We start from the raw sequence: 20555 nt of genomic DNA, 5'->3' as shown, positions 1-20555 counted from the left end.
CCTGACGCCCGTTAAGGGTTAATGAAACTGTTATTTTGGCCCCAGACTGCAGTTCTTTAGTTCATTGTTTGAGAAAAGAAAGACTTATTTATCAAGTGACACAACTTAAATAGTTTCCTTTTGGACTTTGGTACCACTTGATCTAAATCACATGAGGATTTATAAAGCTAGGTTTAAGCAATACTTTTGTTATTACTTTAAAGAATTAAGGATGAAAGCTGCGCTAGCAATTTAAGCAACAGAATGTGCGCTCTTATACCTGAAACTTTATTTTGGTTGTTGGTAGTTTATGGCGCTATTACTGCACAGGTTTATTAGTAAATTGAAGTGCAAAACCCACAGCTCATGATGTGGTTCTGTGCATCAGTGGTGTGGGTATGTTTGGGAGTGCTTGAATGTGCAAAAAAAATAAAAGTACATTTTTTTTTTAGTCTAAGCTATAGACCGCTTTCGGTAAAGCAAGTATCAGTGTTATGGTTGTTGTGATTGTGCGATTCGAAGTAGATCTTCAGATTTTGGCGTAATCCTACATCTTAGATATCGAAGCCTTAGTGTTGTGGCTGTGCTGTTAGTTCTGACCCATAAAAACATGTAATAAGATTCATCATATGCTGTTTAGGAACTTGTAGATGTCTGATAAGCGATTTAAAACTGGTTTCTAGAGTTGTATCTAAAACAGAGGCTATGATTGTACTATATCCATAAGATATCTACCGTAGCCATTCTGCCTGCTGCTACTCGCATTCCTTTTAGGAATTTGGTTTGCTTGCTGCAAAAATAATGGGGTTGCTCTGTGTCCCTCAGAACCTGGGAATATAATTATAAACTACATGGAGTTCTTTCAGGTGAAATTTCTTCACCAAGAATTGTGCAAAATGTTGAAAATTCATTGGTTGCAAAGGGTCCAGAAATGATCCCTTCCAGAAAAAATATAAACTTTTTGACAGATAAACCAATAGGCAAAAAAGACACACACACACAGCAGTTTCTAATTCAATATATTCATTGTCCTATAGCTAAAATAAAAAATTGCTTCGTTCATAAATGGTCAGCTACCCATAACACACAACACATATATTGAATCCGTGTTTAAACACTGGGATCACTTCATTTTCACCATGTATGTTTGTATGATTCAATTGTATGTATTTGTTTCATGGGCAGCTGATCATTTACAAAAAACTGAGAATGTTAGATATGACAATATATTGAATTAAAAACTTGGTTGTTGGTGGTTTTCTTCTCTTTTGGACTATTGGTTTGATGCATCTCTCAAACTTGATATTTTCTGTGGAAGGCATCATTTCTGGGCTGTTTGCTACTAATGTTGAATGGTCAACATTTTCCCAATTCTCAGTGAAATATTGGCACTCGACAACACTGTAGTTTATTACTGCATTGGTTGAGCAAATATTCATTTTATAGGGACCGTAAATGAATGCCCAGTTTGGTCGACTTACTTTGACCTTAGTTTGTACCATTGTGGATATCTTTGTTTCACTTGCAAATCTAATTAAGTGCATCTAGCTGACAACATAGACTGTAATTACACTTGGAGTAGGAAGACACAAAGTTAACACAGGTGTGTACCTTCAGTAAGGCCCTATTGTATGGTCATATATGTAATCTTTACATTTCCTTTATCAATCTTGACTTAAGTAGTACAATGCAGAAACTTTCACTGATGTAATCTTTTATTTGAAACCGTACAGTAGCATTTTAGGTGCTGCTGATGACTTTAAACTCTGCAGAACAGTTGAAATTCAAAGAGCACAAAATCCAGCAAGGGACAATCCCTGGTACAGAACACTGCATGTAGAACATACAATCAAGACACCTGTATAGATTAAGGTAGCACTTGGACAAATCATATAACTGATGGATCTGCCAAGTGAGCAAGCTTGCATCATGTCAAACATCCATGAGAATATAATGTATACATGCCTAGTTAGTGTCTCATACAATAATCTAAATGCAGCTCAAAAGCACTCGGTTAACCTAATTTAACATAATCACCAATTTACCCAAAGTTCATAATCAAGTGTGCAACTAGTAAGTGGCTCTGCCCGCCACCTAATTCAAATAGTGAGAAAACCCAAGGTAAGTATCCAAGACTAAGTGCACTACTGTACGTCGCTACATGAGTATACATACATTTGAAATGGCAAGTATATTGATTATTCAAAATCACATAAAAGTTGATACAATAAATCTTCAATATCTCCTAGTCCACACGTTTCCAAATAATTGAAGCTTGGAGAAACGTCAAATGACTGTCCAAAGATCACTGGTGAAGTCAAACATGACTGTAAAAATTCCAAATGCTTCAATTCAGCAGGATCAAAATTGTAAATGCTCCCAATGCATTTTGGGCTGTTCACTAGCCCTTCATCAGGGGAACCTGAAACATTAACATATGTACATGACTTCAAACATTTCGCTAATATACAGTGTTATAACGCAGGCTTAAAAACAAGCAGGTAAAGTGTATAAAAATCATGACCATCTAAGATGACAAAGCGAAAACAAAGGTTCACAAGCCAAAGTTTATACAAGCTGTGCAACATTATAGTCCCTATTCCTGAGGAATGGGAAAATTCCATGTCGTGATCGAGTCCGAAATAATTAGTGAATTGTGAATGCTAAATAAATGACTTAAGTTACATTAAAAAATCGCGTTGCAGAGTGAGACCGCCACCCACGTTAGTGATGTGAAAAAAGCGTACCTTATTTCAAGCTTGTGGTATTAATGAGGTGTCCATGCTTCAAGCTGAAAAAGAAGGCAACGAAAAATTTGAAACAAAGCTTAATCTAAAGGGAATTAATAACTCACCAACTACGCTCGAAGTCCAGTCTGGAATCTCCTAATTAGCCCACAAGTAAAACACCACAAACTAAATGAATCCAGAAGCGTTATTAGAAACCTCTCTCGGCAATGATATAAATAGCGTCTGCTATAGTCATAGAAATGGGACTGGTAGCAATGTGTGCGTTGACGCATCAAATAGCGAAATAAAGTTGAATGAACTACCTTCAATGTCGCCAGTGAACTCAAAGTGCTCGGGTAGCTGAAACTAAAAGTCAAATGATAACCTAAATTGAAGCATGACCATAGTGCCTAACAGGAAGAACCCGTAGGAAACAATGTCACTCTCGGCAACAGTCAATCACAGTGTATAAATAGCCAATGTAAAGCGCCATGGTGAAACCAGTGATCATACCACCTATACTAATACACAGGGATCCTGTCTATAGGTAACAGATGACTAAATTACTCTATCAATATTCATCATCTAACACATATTCACCATAAGTCTGCTATGTTAATTCAATGATATCTGGTCTCAGGGGTGGAAGATTGTAGTGAAACCATATGAACTAAGAAAAACAGTTGCATGATAAATTGTTCACAAAAAAAAGGCAAGTTCAAATTTATCGTTGAGCCCATTTGGAAACAAAGTATCTAAGAACCATATCCAATGAGTCTCGCGCTGAGATAAAAACTTAGCTGTATCTCTATCTAGGAACGATGTTAACCACTTTTAACACACTAAATCTTGCGCTATTGTATGATGATTGGATGACAAATGTTGTCAGCGGAGAACTCCAAGTATTAGTCCTAATTCTACTTTTGTGCTCAGTGATTCGTGTTCTCAATGATCTGTTTTTCCAACATAAAATAATCCGCATGGACATTTGATTACATATATAATATGGCTGTTACAGCTAGCTGTGAAATTTAGTGTGATGTATTTCCCCGATCGCGGATGTGTAAGACTTTCTTGTTTTCACATTGTTACAATGGGAACAATTTAGTCATACCTTTATGTAGGATAAACTCCGATATAACAGGTATGTTCTAAATCTTCTTGAGATTGTTAGATCGTTTATAGGCAAATAGGGGAGGGTTGGAAAAAATGCCTTTAAAGTCCAAATCTGATTGGAGTAAATCATATCGGTTCTAAAGATTTTTTTTTAATCCTAGAGGAGTGCGTAGCATATGTTGAGACGAACACCTCCTGGGGACTGGTTTCTTTTTGTTTTGTTCAACAGATCCTTCCTGTCCAAAGCTTGAACACTAATTTCTGCTTGATCAATTACTTCTCTGGGGTTACCCCATCCAAAACAATTTTCTTGAATTTCTGAAGTGTCATGACAAACATTGACATCCGAGGTGATGGGTTTAATCCTAGTAAATTGTGAAAATGGGAGATGTTTCGGTGGCCATGGATGAACTCTCAAACAAGGCATTATAACGATCTGTGGGTTCGCCAAATACACTAGTGGTGATGGAATTCCCTTGAGGATTGATATTAACATCCAAGAATGCAATCTTTTCAGAATTGATAACGGAAGAGAATTGAATTCTAGGTTTCTTGTAGTTTAGTAGCTCAATCTGATTTTGCAAATCATTCATTGGTGTTAGATCAGTGTATGAATGTAGGGCTAGACAAAAGAAAAAGATTGAGAAGCAATGATTAACGTTGGAGTTATTGTAAATTTGCATATTATCAATTCAATGCAACTGTTGGGGAAGTGGTAAACTGCCCTAACTGCAGTCCCTAATCCCACACCATTGGAAAATGCAAGTACCCAGCCCTACACACAGTCTTTATTAATGTGAACTAAAAGCCCCATTAAACCAGGAGAATTTAAATAGTTAAGCTGCTAGAGGAGCTATAGAAAATTGTTGGACAGTTAACTCCATACTTAATACGAAAGGGCTTGCAAACTGCATCTCAAATTATCTTGACTGGTTTTAAGTTAGAGCATAATGAACTCCCCAGACAGTATTGGCTATACCTGTAGGCCTTGAAGTGCTGTCTCCTTGTCATGGTGTTACCCAGCCGGGCCAGTTATGAACTTCACTTTATAGACTTGACCTCAGCTAGTTAATAATCAGAGCTTCGTACACTATTTCTGCGCCTTTAAAGCAGGTTAGCTTCAAGCAAACATCTGAGAATAAACAGCCTTTTGAAATCCGCTGCTCCTGCTTTCCACCCTGGTTTGGCTGATACATGGGAACTGGATTTTCCTTATCTTGATGACAAAACAAGTCTAGGTTCCAGAATGGAGCCAGACTATCTGTTAAATGAGTGAGATTTGGAGACACAGCTTGGCTGAAGCTTGCCATGGAACTATATAATAAATAGCTACATTTAAAAATCAAACCATTATATCATAACCGATGTCCTCAAAGAACTCAGATGGTTTGGCCAGTTTTGCGTTCGATTTATCTGTGTGGGTTAGGTTGATGTTCTTGGAAGTAACCCAAAATCCATTGTACCCACAATTGCTTATCGTTGCTATTAATTTTTTAAGTGCATATTCCTCTACTCCCATTTTACATTTAAGTATTGAAAATAAAGTAGTCTTTTTCGCTAGTTTTTTGCGAATATTTTCAAGTGTTTAATATTTGAAATGTTTTACATTCTCCTTCATTTGATCATTGCATACGTTTGTGACATGACTGTGTAATTTAAATATTGTAATGTCGGAGACCTGATGGCAGAAAAATTGTAAATAATAAACTTGAAACTTTTAACTGTGTATTGTTCTTATGACTGTTGTATCTGACCAAACATCTGAAGTTAACGAAAAAATTAATTACAATCATCAGGTCGTGGTCCTGTCATGCCCAAGCACTGCTGAAGATAATAAATTACAAAGATGACGAAAAATCATTCAGTCGTCGAATAAGTCATCTATTTTTCCACAAGGAAAATGATTGGGGCTTCTCCAATTTTATGCAGTGGAGTGTAAGTCATCTTTAAATTTTGTTTGCTGATTTGTATTTCACAGTTTTGGTAACCACGTTTTTCACTGTATTATGTTTTTCTGCATTATAGGGATATTCATTAAAGTAAAATGTTAGAATAATTTCCAGCCGGATGCATGAGTTCTGGAGCACTTTATTTCCATATATGTTCCTTATTAACCTATAGGGTGCAGGTATCTTAAGTAGAGCAGCACCTTTCAGAAACCTATCTAAGGCAAGATTTGTCTGAAACTTAACCTGCGAAACTCCAGAAATGTCCATTTCATGACAGTATTACAGCATCTGTCCAACATTGAGGATAAAGTGCACTTGACAGGATTACATTGAAGAGCTGTGATAAATAGACCACTGTCATTATCCTTATAGGGTTCCATGATGCATTGTACTGCAGTTGACTCCCAAAGTTGGTAGGTGAGAGAGCAGTTAACGCTCAAGATAGTAACAGCAGGAGTGGTGGAAGGGTTGTTTAGGACTAAAGTGAAGGTTTCTACGATGCAGGGCCAGCATTAAAATGTAAGCATTTCATATGCGTCATAAGAACTTCAATAGTCCTAAACGTTGCGGTGGTAAGCTGCAAGTCCACTTGTCACTGACTCTCTTCTGAAGAAACACAAGCTGTATGAAAGATTGAGGATTGTCTAGAATGCGGATTCCACAAACCGATTTCTCATAGTGGCTTGACTAGCTGAGGTCACCCTATTTATCTGAGTCAAGGCAGTACTTGCTCATGTATGCACTAATCTTCAAATGGCCGATCAGTGAATGTTTCCAAGGGGCACATTTCCGAGCCAGGCTGTGCTGGCTACCTTGCACCTGATGGGAATCCTCTCTTGCTTTTTTTTGGAAATGGGCTTAACATCTGATTGCTACCTCATGGATATGCATACCACAATATGGTGGCGCCAGAATCCACCTGGTGGTAGATTAGGATATAGGTAGACTTTGTCGATCTGATAGATATCTAGTCGCAGATACTTTAAAATATCCTGTGTCAGACTAAATCCAGAAGACTTTTGCTTGAGCAGCACCCTTGCACGCTGGTAGTTCGCGTCGGTTGGCTCTGCATGACATTGGGGTTGTCCACTTTGGAAGTGACATTCGCGCCCCCTATATATGTGCCACCTCTGCGTGCTGACGTGAGCTTTTCTTTGTGCCTCAGCTAGCGCAGATCCCGCGAAGAGCTACCATCTCACTTAATGATAGGCTTTTTTTTTTTCTTTTTTTACTTTTTGTTGACTAATTTCTGGTGTGCAGGTTTTTTTACTCCATGCCGAAGATTTTTGGATTCAAGCTGTGCGGTGCCTGCCATCATGCCATGTAAGTGACTGATCCACACCTAATTTGTCTCTGGTCCCTGGAGCGCAATCATGACTTAAAGTTGTGCTCAGACTGCCTTGTCATGGCTCAGAAGGCCTTTCAAGAAACAGTCCCTAAAGCTGCTTGCCGCCCAGAGTTTCACTCCATGCCAATAACCCTGCCTGTCTTGTTCCCGGTCGAGAAGTGTGGGCACCGTTCTGGGAGTCCTAATCTCTAGTCCTCCCACTCGGAGTCATCTGGTCAGTCAGGTAAGAGGCATAAACACAAGAAGTCGAAATGCGCTTCAACTTCTCCCCGTCTAATAGCTGACTACACTGTGGAGTCTCGACGATCTAGGCCCTGTTCTACATAACCTGCACCTGGGTCAGCTCTGCGTTTCCATGCCTTTCCAGGAGCCAGAGTGACCCCCGCACAGCTTAAAGATTACTAGGATGCCATATTCCTCATATTTGGGTGACCTGATCCTCCTGGAACGCGTTCGGGTGCCAGCAGGCTCAGAAGAGGCTCCATCTGGTTCTGCACTGTAATCTCCAAAGCCTATCCCAGCTACTTTCAGGTCCCTAAAAAGGACCAAAGCCTTCGCCCTTTTCTAGATCTGAGAATCTTCAACTACTTCCTCAAAAAGAAAAAGTTTAAAATACTCGCACTGGCTCTGCTATTGTCTGCCCTGGACCCCGGAGACTGGATGGTATCATTGGACTTGCATGATGCCCTGTCATGACAGGCTGTTGAAGGTGAATTCTCCCCAAGCTGTCCTCTCTCACCTCCAGACTATGGCAAATATCCTGCATTCGATGTAGTTCTCTTATAAACGTGCTAAAGTCGCACCGAACTCCCTATCAGGCGCTCCCTTTCATCGGAGATGTTGTGGTGATGGTGCAGTTTCTGCCTATTCTCCCTAGCAGTGAGTCCAGGATATTCTGGCTATGGTACCAATGTTTCAGTCTCTATCCTGGATTTCAGTGAGACTGCTGGGCCTCAAGGCACCCTGCTAGCAACACATGCCAGATGTCATATGCAGGCTTTGCTGTAGGACCTGAAGTTCCAGTGGCCGCAGCATCAGGGGAATCTCAGACATGGTCCAGATCTCTGAGGCAACTGCGCAGGATCTGCAGTGGTAGCTTACCAACCGCGATTGGGTCAGAGGCAGACTCCTCTTCCCTTCCCAAACCAGATCACACAATTGACAGATGTCGCTCCTGTCATGGGGCGGCCATCTGGGAGAGGTGGAGATCGGAGGACTCTGGTCTCCGGTTACATCTGGACTACAGATCAATTTGCTGGCGCTCCAAGTGATTCGCTTGGCATTGAAAGCTTTTTCCTCATCAAGGGAAAGGTGGTTCACGTGTTTACGGATAGCACCGCCGCCCTGTGGTACTGCAACCAACAAAGCGGGTGGGGTTGTGGACCCTTTGTCAAGAGGCCCTACGTATCTGGACATGGCTGGAACAGCATGGACTTTCCCTGGTGGTTCAACACCTGACAGGTTCCCTAAAGGCCAGGGCAAGCGTACTCAGCGGTCAATGCCTAGCTGATCGCGAATGGCGTCTCCATCCAGAGGTGGTTCAAGGACTCGTTCAGAAGTGGGGAGAGCCTTGGTTAGATCTGTTCACCTATACTGAGAACACGCAGTGTCATAAGTTTTGCGCTTTGGAGTTTCCAAGGCGGCATTCGCTCGGCAACGCTGTTAGTCTCCAGTCGAGCTCAGGCCTCCTGTATGCCTTTCTATCTGATAAAGACTTCTAGCTGCAGATTCCTTACCTTTGAATGTCCCAGGCATCAAGCTGGTTCCGGAAACGTTTTCTGAGCAATAACCCTGGCACCTGCCGTCGGGTGGCTCCATTTGGCTCTGCGCAACGTCTGCGTTAGTATCGGTTATGTCACCGTACCGACAAAAGGCGTCACCCAGGCGCGCAAGTGTCAGTTCTTTTCTTTCCGTGCCAGTTGAGCGCCGATCCAGGAAGAGCTACCCCTCTTACACTTTTTCTCCTCACTATTTGACAAGTTTCTTTCTCAACGTTATTTCGACTTCTGTATTTTTTTTTAACATCGTGTGCAACTGATGTCTTCGAGGAAGAGGGCTTAAGCGTGTGGGCCTGTCCCCGCACGATGTCTATCACCGATCCCCACCTCGTATGCCTGCTGTCTTGAGTGTGACCATGATCCGAAGTCTTGCTCTGACTTTCTAGCCATGACTTTTAAGACCTTGAGGTAGTGGGCTTTGAAGCTCCTTGCGGGCTGACAGTCGAGCGAGACTAGAAAAGACAACCCTACAGGAGCAGGGAGTGTGTCACCTGACTCCCAGATAACCAGAGCGCTCAGCATCTCTCAATAGCTAAGCAAATGTGACCAGAGTATGCTCAAACACCTGAATGGAACAAGAAAATGGCAAAATCCAGTGTCCCTGGTATAAAAATATATATCTTATTCAACATTAAATGATTGAGTATTTTAAAGAATCTTTAAAGAATTCAAATGAGATAAAGCAAGTCAAATTAAATGGACCTTTACATATTCTTATCATAATACAAAATTGGGGTGAAAGGTAAGAACATCCTGATAAATCAGATACAGTTCTCCAGTGCCTGCTCAGTGCCTCATAAAGTGGAAGAAAAAAGAGAGGAAGATAACACACATGGTGAAAAAATGTGGGCAGGATAGTCCACCAAGAAAGAGCAGAAGACCGATGAAAAAGAAAAAGGTCTCCCCAAAACGAGTGAGCAACCTGGATGAGATCAAAGAAAATAAGGGGGTGCAAAAAGTCACCATAGGTGATGGTAGGAGAATAAAGAATAAAATAAAAGAATAAAAAAGCCCAAAAGCTTACAGCGTGAATACTGAAAATCTGAACAAGAGCTGTCCATATGTATCGATACGTGGTCTTGATGAACAAAGGGAGTCAGCGTCTGGGTTAGAATTGGGCCAAAGATTGAATGACTGATGAAGGATAAAAAGCAACATGAGAAATGCTGAACTATTAATGGTACGAAAGGGGCATAACATTTAGATTAAAAAAATCAAGAAATACCTGGAGCTTCGATGATTGGTAATGGAATAAAACCCATGTGAAAGAAATATTGAGTCTCCAGCTCTCGGCTGGAAGAATATTGGCTCTTCACCAAAAGGTGAAGAGACTAATGGGAATCCGCTAGCACCGGGATAACAGCGCCATTGTTTAAAAAAAGTATTCAAGACCCCGAGCATTAAGCCACATCCAGTTCGCACACTTGTTTTGGGGAGCCCTTTTTCTATTTCTTCATAATCGGTATTCTGCTCTTTCTTGGTGGGCTATCCTGCCCACATGTTTTCACCATATGTTATCTTCCTCTATTTCCTTCCACCTTATGAGGCACTGTGCAGGCACTGGAGAACTGTATCAGATTTATCAGGAGGTTCTTACCTTTCACCCCAATTTTCTTTACTGTTGCTTATGACAGACAGATGTTGGTCATCACTTGAACCCATCCGTGTTCTACCTTACAGATCGAAGTCCTGAATTTTGTCTTTTGTCAGGCACCCACCAGTTTCCTCCATGAGGCTCTCCCTTGGATTTCCATCTGTTTGTGCCCTGAAGAAGGTGGCGGCTATATTTTAGCCCTTCACCGAAACACGTGTCGGCACTGCGCTTCGGCAGGAACCCCGCATTGATGCATGTAAAGAAAAGACAGAAGACTATATGGTTCAAAAGTGTCAGATCTAGTATAATCTCTCTATGGACACAAGAAAAGCAATGCTTATTGTACTAGTGAGACATATCAAACAAAATTGGTATATAGCGGTTTACACCAGTCCGTCTATTTGAACTTTTTTTAACTTATTTTTGCCATTTTCATATTATACACATTGTACATCATACAAAACTTTCAAATAGTTATGTCAGATTGTACATCCAATAGTGGTACACCAACTGTATATACCGGTTATTCGTCACCGGGGAACATAAACAACGTACAGATTTATCGTGATGTATATACCCTGTTGTCTCAGGTTCCAGATATGGCACAGAAACTGGGGTGTAACGCAGGAATAAACTAGGGGACGGGCATGAAAGAACACATCCAGCTACTCTGGCGAGGGTATGTAGCGTCGTATGGGTAAGGCACCTCTGACTCATGATCGCCTATCCTATTTGGGTCGACCTAGAATTGCGATAGCATAACTGACACTGGGGTATGTTATGAGATCATGTGGTCGGAATTTCGAGAGATTGGTTGGGTAGGGTCTGTGACTGCGTGTGCAGGGCTGACGATGTGTGCTGGCCGTCTGTTGGATCTGCTCCCGGGGATAGCTGCTTGAACTGATATAATAGCATGGCTCATTCCATTGATATAGGGTGTTTGCGGACCCCTCTCACCTCCACCTCCCGCGATGTCTCCTCCTCCGCCGCCCACTTGTGTGTAGCTCCCACCCAAGCCGCCAACGGTGGACCGGTGGGGGAACGCCAGTGCATGGCGATGCGTTTGGCCAAGAGCACCGCAAGGGAGAGGAAGTGAGTCCGCCACCTGTGCTGCTTACCTGCGCGGAAGATGCCTATGGTGCTGGCCTCCCATGTGGTCATGCAGGTTAGCCCTGTGAGGGTACCCAATGCTGTGTGAATGTGGTGCCAGAAAATGTTAATGATGGAGCAAGTCCAAAACATATGTTGGAAATCTGCATTCCGTTCATGGCATCTGGGACATAGGAACTGAGTGTCAGTGTAGAATCGTTGGAGGCGTGCAGGTGTTAAATAGGCCCTGTGCAGAATGTAGTATTGAATGTTCTTAAAGCGTGCGTTTCTAGAGACCTTCTTAGGGTACTCCAAAGCTCTCCCCCTCTCCCCCTCATGGAACACACGCCCGATTTCAGCCTCCCAGGTGGCTCGCAGGGTCTCCAGTGGTTTGTTAGTTCCTGTATGGCTTTATAAAGCCAGGTAGTGAGATGGCTCCCCGCGCCCATGGAGTACTGGGTGTGTGTGTGGCTCCCCTTTGATTAGGTCCTGATACGGTCGGTAGCTAGGAGTTGGCGGTGAAGCAAGAATTGTCCCGGGGGAAGATCGTACTCTTCCACAAGGCTATGGAACGGTATTAGTTGTCCCTCCTCGAATAGGGACTCCACCTCTGTTAAGCCACACTATGTCCACGTGCGGAGCGCGGTATTTGTGTAGTAGTGTTCCTGTTTGGGCCATCCCACCAGGGTGAGTAGTGGAGAGTACAACGGAGCCCACGGGGACATACGGTGTATCCTCAGCATGCACCTACGCGCCACAGACACTTGTAAAGGGTATATGCGTTTTGGTTTAGTGCCAGGAAGGAGTAGGCGACGGATCTCCGGAGCCGATATCCGTCCTGCGATGGTATGAGTTTCCACAGTATACTTGTCCGCCGTCCAGTGAGACAACCATTGCAGCTGTGCTGCCAAGAAGTAGGCCTCGAATGAGGGGGCTCCCAAGCCACCCTGTGTGGTGGGCAACTGTAATTTTGTCAGGGCTCTTCTGTGTCTGGTGGACCCCCAAATGAGTGCGCTGAGGAGAGGGAGTCTAGGTCCCAAAAAAAGGCTTGTGGCGGGATTACTGGCAGATTGGTAAAGAAATACAACAATCTTGGGACCATGATCATCTTGGCCAACGCCACTCTCCCAATTGGAGCCAATGGAAGACTCTTCCAAAATCTGACCGTAGCCCTAATACTCGCCAATGCCCTGTTATGGTTACCCTCGAACATATCTGTGGAGGAGTGGTAGAGACAGACCACGAGGTATCGAGGGGCCTCCGCACTCCAGGGCACCCGCTGAGCACCCAGTCGGACCTTCTGTGGGGACAGATCCGGATGCAGCGGGAATATCGTGGACTTATCCCAATTCACCCGTATTCCCGAGGCCGCTGTAAATTCCGTCAAGGTTTCCCAGAGGGGAGTCAGGTCGTCCGTGATGTCCCGCACATAGATCAGCAAGTCATCAGCGTATAAGGATACACGATGCACTGTGCCTGCTACCGGGATGCCCCAGCTCTCCTCTTCCCGTCGAAGGCGTATGGCGAGCGGCTCCACCGCTAGAGCAAAAGTAGCGGGGACAGCGGGCAGCCCTGTCGCGTGCCCCTCTGGACCGCGAACTCCGTCGATATGTACCGACCTAGGCGTATCCGCGAGGTCAGCCCGGTGTACAGTAGGCGCGTGCAGGCTAGTAGGGTGGGCCCAATGCCCGCTCGATGCAGTACCGAGAACAGAAACTGCCATGTGAGGGAATCTAAGGCCTTCTCAAGATCGGGATGAGACCGGCCGCTCGAGGGTATATTCCCTTTACCTGATCCTGGATGTGGAAAACACGACGTATGTTCTGGGACATGCGTCTGCCTGGTATAAATCCGCACTGATCCGGGTGGACCAAGGAGCGTATGATTTGTATGTATCTATCCGCAAGTGTTTTCCCGAGGAGTTTGCAATCGGAGGACAACAGCGATATTGGGCGATAGGAGGCCATTTGCTGCGGGTCCCTATGTGGTTTCAAGAACGTCACAATTACGGATTCTCGCATGGATTCCGGTAGCTCCCCCTTCAGTGCCGCCGCAAAGCTCTCTACTAATCGAGGGACTAGGTGCACCAAGAATGCCATGTAATATTCTAAGGGGAACCCATCTAGTCCCGGAGCTTTATTTCGGGCTAGGGCCTGCAAGGCCTGTGTCACATCTGCCGCGGTTATTACGGCGTCTAGAGTCTCCCTCTCTGTCCTCGTAATTGTTGGGATAGGCAGAGGATCGAGGAATCGATACACTACAGTTTGTGGGGTAGAGGCAGGGTCGCTGTATGTCTCCGCATAGTAGTCGCGGAAAGCCCCTAGTATCCTCGCCTGGGAGTGCACCCCCCCCCCCCCTGGGTCCAGTCTCTCGGTGATGGGCTTGACGTCCGTGTCCCTCTCCTTATGCATCCGTGTAGCATACTATCGGAAGTTGTACTTTCGTAAATCCGCGGAGGCAGATTGATAGGCCGTTTTTGCCTCGGCTATACATGGCGTCTCCCCCTCGGATGTGACATCCCGTTTGGTGAGAGCAGCCAAGCGTTGCTCCGCCGTGGTGAGAGCCTGTTCTAGCACGAGCTTAGCCCCCGTTATTTGCTTCAAGCATTCTCCCCGGGCTACCACCTTAAATGCATCCCATTCCACCAACTTAGATGATGCTGTACCCGAGTTGCGTATGAAATAGTCTTGGATGCTACTCTCCTGTTCGTGCCGGAAGACCTGGTCCGACAGGCAGTCCAGCGGTAAGCGCCAGATGGGGACCGGCGGGCGTGGGGGCAGTCTTGTCTATTTGAACTTATGCAGTATTTCTTTTTCCCTGTCTGTATAACCTCATTTAATATCACAGGCTGCACCCAGACTTTAAGGTATACATGATATCATTATCATATTTCATGCGAGGCTTCTGTCTTTAGGTTCCAATTTTATTGTTGGTTAGCAGAGTATGACACATGTATGGATGCTAGTTCGGTATGATTGAGTGGCTGGAAGAACGTTGTTTATATTATTGATGGGATGATTTTTTTGTTTCTTTGCCGTTAGTCACTGGGATTGGGGGACATCCTATGAATCACTACTTAATTTTGTGGGTGTAAATATGAAAAGAATATGTATAGGCCTATTTAATTTGACTTTATTATCTAATTTGAATTCTTTAAAGATTCTTTAAAATACTCAATCATAAGATTTTGAATAAAATATATATTTTTATACTAGGGACACTGGTTTTTGCCATTTTCTGGTCACCCTGGCCCCACTCCCTGTCATATTTGCGGAGCTACTGAGAGACGCGGAGCGGTCTTGTTATCTGGCAGTCAGGTGACACACTTTCACTTCTCCTGTAGGGTTGTCTTTTCTAGTTTCTATTTCCCGAAGTCACCTTCCTTTATCCTCCTTTCGGGATCCATTTCTTGCAATTTAGTCGAGCGAGACTCCATGGAGGTCCTGATTGAGGAAGAGGAGGTCGTGGGACTGCTTCTGGAGCCGAAGTCCCCTTCATCACGCTCTAAGTCGTCTGGACACTCGAAGAGGCAGAAGAAGTCTATGTCCTTCGAACTTCGTCATCACCTCACATGTCTGTCGTCGAAGGAGGTAAGGAGCACCAATGCTCTATGCCCAGTTTGCGGATCTGGAGCCAGCCACGGTGCCGGTGGGGCCTCAGCGATTTGATTCCAGATGTGGGTAGACGCCGGTCGTGCCACTGTGACCACCTCCAGCATCTTTGATGGCACCAGTGCCCATCGACCTTGCTAGCCCCATCCTAATCCCCGACAGCATGGACCCGTAACGACGTCCTTTGACGGTGATTCTGATGTTGATACATCTCAGTTCTATGTTGTCGCCTGAGCACTTTGTGGATGTGCTAGGCTCTGGAGAGGAATGGGAAGAGTATATGGACCCGCTTGATCACCAGGATGACTCTGCAGTGCTGTTGGACTGATCTGGGGAACTTGGTGGCCAGTAGACTGGACACTTAGCCCAGAATGTGACATGCTCTCCGCCAACTGTGGCTACGGAGGAGTGGGCATCTTATGCCATTTGTTGGTTAAGGGCAGCTGAGGTCCTTGGACTGGAGCTGCCCTCAGTCTCCAGGACTAATCTCCTGACCGAAGTGCTTCATCCTGGGGCTCCCATCTCAGAACCACTTTAACCATTTAGTGAAGCGCTTACTGATGTCCTTCTAGGCACGTGGTCCAAGCCTAGCAGAGGGGGACCTGTGAATAGGACAATCGCCAGTCTCCAACTTGCAGCTCTGGCGACCCAAAGTTCCTCAGCCAACACCCCACCCCAGAAAGTTTGGTGGTGCAGGTCCCTATGTCCCAGGGAGTGTTCCATTTTGCACCTCTGGATAGGGAATCCAAAAGGCTAGATTCATTTGGAAATAATGTGTTCGAGGCATATAAGCTGCAGATTACACACTGTGCATAGATCGCCATTTGGTGTTGGGCCCGGATGTTGCAGTTGTTTTCCTCTTCGAAAGTCTTTGGAAGTCACGAGGTATGTGATTCCTCCTTTGGATCATATTGCGCATGGGCTTCGGCTCCATCCTCAGATTGTTTTTTTCCGCTATCGGGCACGGATGTGTTCTTCGCGCTCCAGTTCGGAACCGTTCCAGTTTCCCTGTTCGGCGCGCAATCCTCCCCCCTTCGACGGTATTGTCTGGATCGCGTTCTCCACACTCAATGCGACAACAATCGAAGTTTTCGATTCCGGTCGTCGACTAAGGCCTTCGGGCTTACCTGGTCTCCGGTCCTGGCTGATGGATAGGACGCCATTTAAAGTGTCCTCTGTGGGTCGAAGTTTCCCCACACCGATCTCCATGAGGTGTGCAACCTCTGCCTCTCTCCAGAACACGAGGCAAGGGACTGTCCAGCTTGCGCCTCCTTCCGATCGAAGAAGACGACCCGGGACCGACTAGCAAGGAGAACAATGGCTCACTCGTCTACTTCGATCCCCGACGACATCTTCAAAGAAGGCGTCGATGTTCCGGAACAACAGCACACCGAAGAGGGCCTCGTCAGCGCCTCCGAAGCGGACGACTCCGACGTAGAGGATATCACACCGGCACAGAGGGGCGTGAGTACAGACCCCCCTCCACGCCATTGAAAAAGGCTTCGGTCACGCCTTCGGCACCGAAAAAGAAAACGCTCCTTTCCTCGTCCGCGCCGAGCTTGACACCGAAGCCCTTGGCGCCGAAGACTGGCCCCTCGGCACCGATAACATCCTCGGAGCCGAGCAAGAAGCCGAAAAGCCTGGACTCCCACACCACGAAGCCGAAACCCACCTCGGAACCAAGTAAGTCAAGACCCTTCCAAACCAAGAACTAGTGCCGAATCGACGCCTAAAAAACCCATGGCTCCGACACCATCGGCACCAAAGGATCTGCCCCTTAGAGGAACTGTTTTGACCCGATCCTTACCAAAAACCCCTCGCAAAAGATCCAAAGACTGGGCATTTAACGCTTAGCACAAGAAAAAGATCACTGGACAAGCCTGAACCAGCTCCACCACCAAAAAGAGACTTCGCCACCTCCCCTTTAAGGATTTTTACCTCCTTCTCCTCTGCCTCCCCCACCCCATCATTCTCCCACACCATATCCAGATGAGGATGATTTCATCTCTCTCCCCCCCCCCCCCCCCCCCCCCCCCCCCAGGACACCATGGGCGTTAACCAGCTACTCCATAAGCTGCCCGCTACCATGGGGTTGATCTCCACACAGACCCCGTAGAGGAGGACTTCCTCTTAGATGTATTTGACACTGCACAGAGGTCCACCTCAATTCTGCCTGATGCTTAAGGGGGTTATTAAGCACGCACCAGAGGTCTTTAAAGACCCGGTTAGGGCCAGGGTCATTAACCCACGCATTGAGAAAAAAATATAAGGCCGCCCCAACAGATCCACCCTACATTAAAGACCCCTGCACCACTAGACTACAATGTGAGGAAACTTGCCAATTCCCAGGCATCAGGTGAGGCTCCACCGCTAGATAAGTCTAAACTCCTAGACGCCTCTGGCAAACGGACGGCGTCTCAAGCGGCCAACATCTGGCATATCGCCAACACCCAAGCTCTCCTAGCCAGATATGACAGGGCACATTATGATGAGCTGGAGTCAATAATACAACACCTCCCTGACAAATATAAACATAGGGCCAACTAATTGATTCAAGAGGGTAAAACCACCACGAACACTTCCATCCGTCGTGCCCTCGATGCAGCTGACACCGCCTCCAGGGCAATAAATACCAGCATTCTTCTGCGTAGGCATGCCTGGCTACGCATTTCAGGGTTCAAACCTGAGGTTCAAAGTTCCATCCTCAACCAGCCCTGTAATAACCTCGAGGAAACGGAATGCCACCCAGGTCTCCGGCTCGGTCTTCTGAACTGCAGATCCCTGGTAAAGCATGCCCATGAAATCAACATCCTTGTCCAGGACTCGCGGCTAGATCTGCTATTTTTGACAGAAACTTGGCTAACCCCGCACAACGACTTTGATGTGGCCAATGCAACTCCCCCCGGCTACCAAATATGTTGCCTAAATAGGCCAATCGGTAGAGGCGGAGGTCTAGCCATACTCTTCAAAGATCACCTCAAATGCAGAATCGAGACCGGATCTGTTAAAGACTGTGAGAACTGCTACTTCACAATCCAGATCTCTCCTTCCACCTCCCTTTCCGGAATACTTGTGTACCGACCCCCAGGATCCCTAGGGGAATTTACTAGCACTCTGATTGACCATATCCTACTCAAGTCCATCTCGGTCTCCAATTTCCTCCTCTTAGGGGACTTTAATATTCATTTCCTGGACCCCACGAATAACACCGCAGCAAACCTGCTTGCTGATCTCACCACAGCTGACCTCCTCCTGCAAAATCCTAAAGCCACCCACGAGAAGGGCCAACTCCTAGACCCCATCTTCTCTAACATTGCGAACCTGTACGCCCAGGACCCCACCCCCTGCCCTGGACAGACCACATGCTGATTCCCATGCACTGGCCACTCGACACATCTCCAGGGCCTTCTTATAAAACTAGGGTACAAACCAGACGATGGCATAAATTAGTTCCAGAGGAATGGGAAGCCAAACTACGCAATACCATCTCCCCTTTGTCCACGGACCCTAATACCGCGGACAGAGAACTCATGGATTGGCTAGTCCAACCTCTAGACAGCTCCATTCCATTGACGAGCTCGCTAAAACACATGAAAAGAATTAGTCCCTCCCCCTGGTACACACCCGCCCTTGCCTCTCTCAAAAAGCATTGTAAAAAGACAGAACGCCTATGGAGAAAACACAAAACAGCTGACGAGAAAAGCGTCTACCTCTGCTCCTTGAAAGCTTACAAACAAGCCCTTCATGACGCTAAAAGGACTTATTTCGAGGAAAAGATAAAAAACTCTGCCTGCTCATCCAAGGAGACCTTCTCCATTTTTAAAGAACTCCTCCGTGTCCCTGCCCCCCCCCAGAAACCCCTGGACCCCAAAGAAGCCGAGGAAAAATGCGCCATGTTGGCCTCCTTCTTTGATGAAAAAATAAAAAAAATACTCTCTTCCCTCCCACCTGCCAACTCCAACATCTCAGAAAGAGCCAAGGAGCAGACGCCTCCCGTAGACAAACCCCTTCTAGAGTCGCTCGGCCCGGTCTCGGAAGAAGAAGTAAGAACCACATTGGCCTCAACCAAGAGCGGAGCCCCTAGCGACCCGGTCCCCATACGTTTCGCAAAAATTATCATGCAGACCATAGTCCCTCAACTGACTGCCCTGATCAATATCTCACTGGAACACGGAGTGGTCCCTTCCACCTGGAAGGAAGCCGTAGTCAAAGCGCTTCTCAAGAAACCGTCGCTTGACCCCACTAACCTCTCCAACTACAGACCCATTTCACTTCTCCCCTGGATAGGCAAAGTCGCTGAAAAATTAGTTAACAAAAAGTTGTCGCAATATCTCGAGTCAAACCATCTTCTCAACAACTCGCAGACTGGCTTCAGACCTGGCCAAGGCACAGACACTGCACTCCTTGTGGCAGTGGAAAGAACCAGGGAAATCATCGACTCAGGAGGATCAGTGGCAGTGGTCCTCCTAGACCTAAGTGCGGCCTTTGATACGGTCAGCCACCAGGTTCTAATCCACCGCCTCGGGACTGTTGGAGTTAAGGGCAAAGCCCTGAAGTGGCTCTCGTCCTTTCTCTCCCGACGCTCCTATCAAGTATGGGAAGGCGAAAGCCGCTCCTCTTCCATCCCCCTCCAGTGCGGTGTGCCACAGGGCTCTTCCCTGAGCCCTACATTATTCAACGTTTATATGGCCCCACTGGAGGAACTTGTCTCACCCTTCGGAGTCACCATCGTCAGTTACGCCGACGACACGCAACTGGTGGTCACTCTTTCCCACCCCAAACTCGAGCCCTCCAACCTCCACGACTGCCTTACCAGCGTATACCAGTGGATGAGCGACTCCGCCTTGAAGCTTAATGGCTCCAAGACAGAGATCCTGGTCCTCGGACAAAAAACCACTAACATCCCTTCCAACTTCTGGCCCGCCTGCATGGGCGATCCTCCCACTCCCAAAAAGGAGGTCAAGAGCCTTGGCGTGTGGCTGGAGACCGACCTTACCTTCCGGACCCAGGCCAGAAAGACGGCCGGAACCTGCTACGGGTTACTTAAATCCTGCAGGAAAGTAATCCCTCTCCTACCCTTCCAGTCACGCCTTATGCTGATCCGGGGCTTAATCCTATCCAGGTTGGATTATAGCAACGCTATCTACCTGGGCGCCCCGGAATCCACTTTCCAAACTCTGCAAAAGGCTCAGAACGCCGCCGCCAGACTCCTAACTAGCACCCCGGCCAGATCATCGGCCAAACCCGCTCTTAGGAAGCTACACTGGCTCCCGATCAAAGAAAGGGTCACTTTCAAGGCCCTCTGCCTGGCCCTTCAGGCTCTCCATAACACCGGCCCCCCCATACTAAACAACTGGATCAC

At 46.2% G+C, this 20555-nt stretch overlaps 1 protein-coding gene across 2 annotated transcripts in view; it reads left to right on the top strand.

Annotated features, from left to right (window-relative positions):
* The window catches only part of USP7 (ubiquitin specific peptidase 7), a 1511465-nt gene that overhangs the window by 213742 nt on the left and 1277168 nt on the right, over positions 1–20555 (top strand). For both annotated transcript variants that reach the window (XM_085628311.1, XM_085628312.1), the window contains exon 4: positions 5621–5759. In XM_085628311.1, the coding sequence (XP_085484437.1) occupies positions 5621–5759 (139 nt within the window). The remainder of the gene's footprint in view (positions 1–5620; positions 5760–20555) is intronic.

This window comes from Triturus cristatus, chromosome 10, assembly GCF_964204655.1.
Source record: "Triturus cristatus chromosome 10, aTriCri1.1, whole genome shotgun sequence".
Classification (NCBI taxonomy): Eukaryota; Metazoa; Chordata; class Amphibia; order Caudata; family Salamandridae; genus Triturus; species Triturus cristatus.
This window is presented reverse-complemented; position numbering and strand designations above follow the sequence as displayed.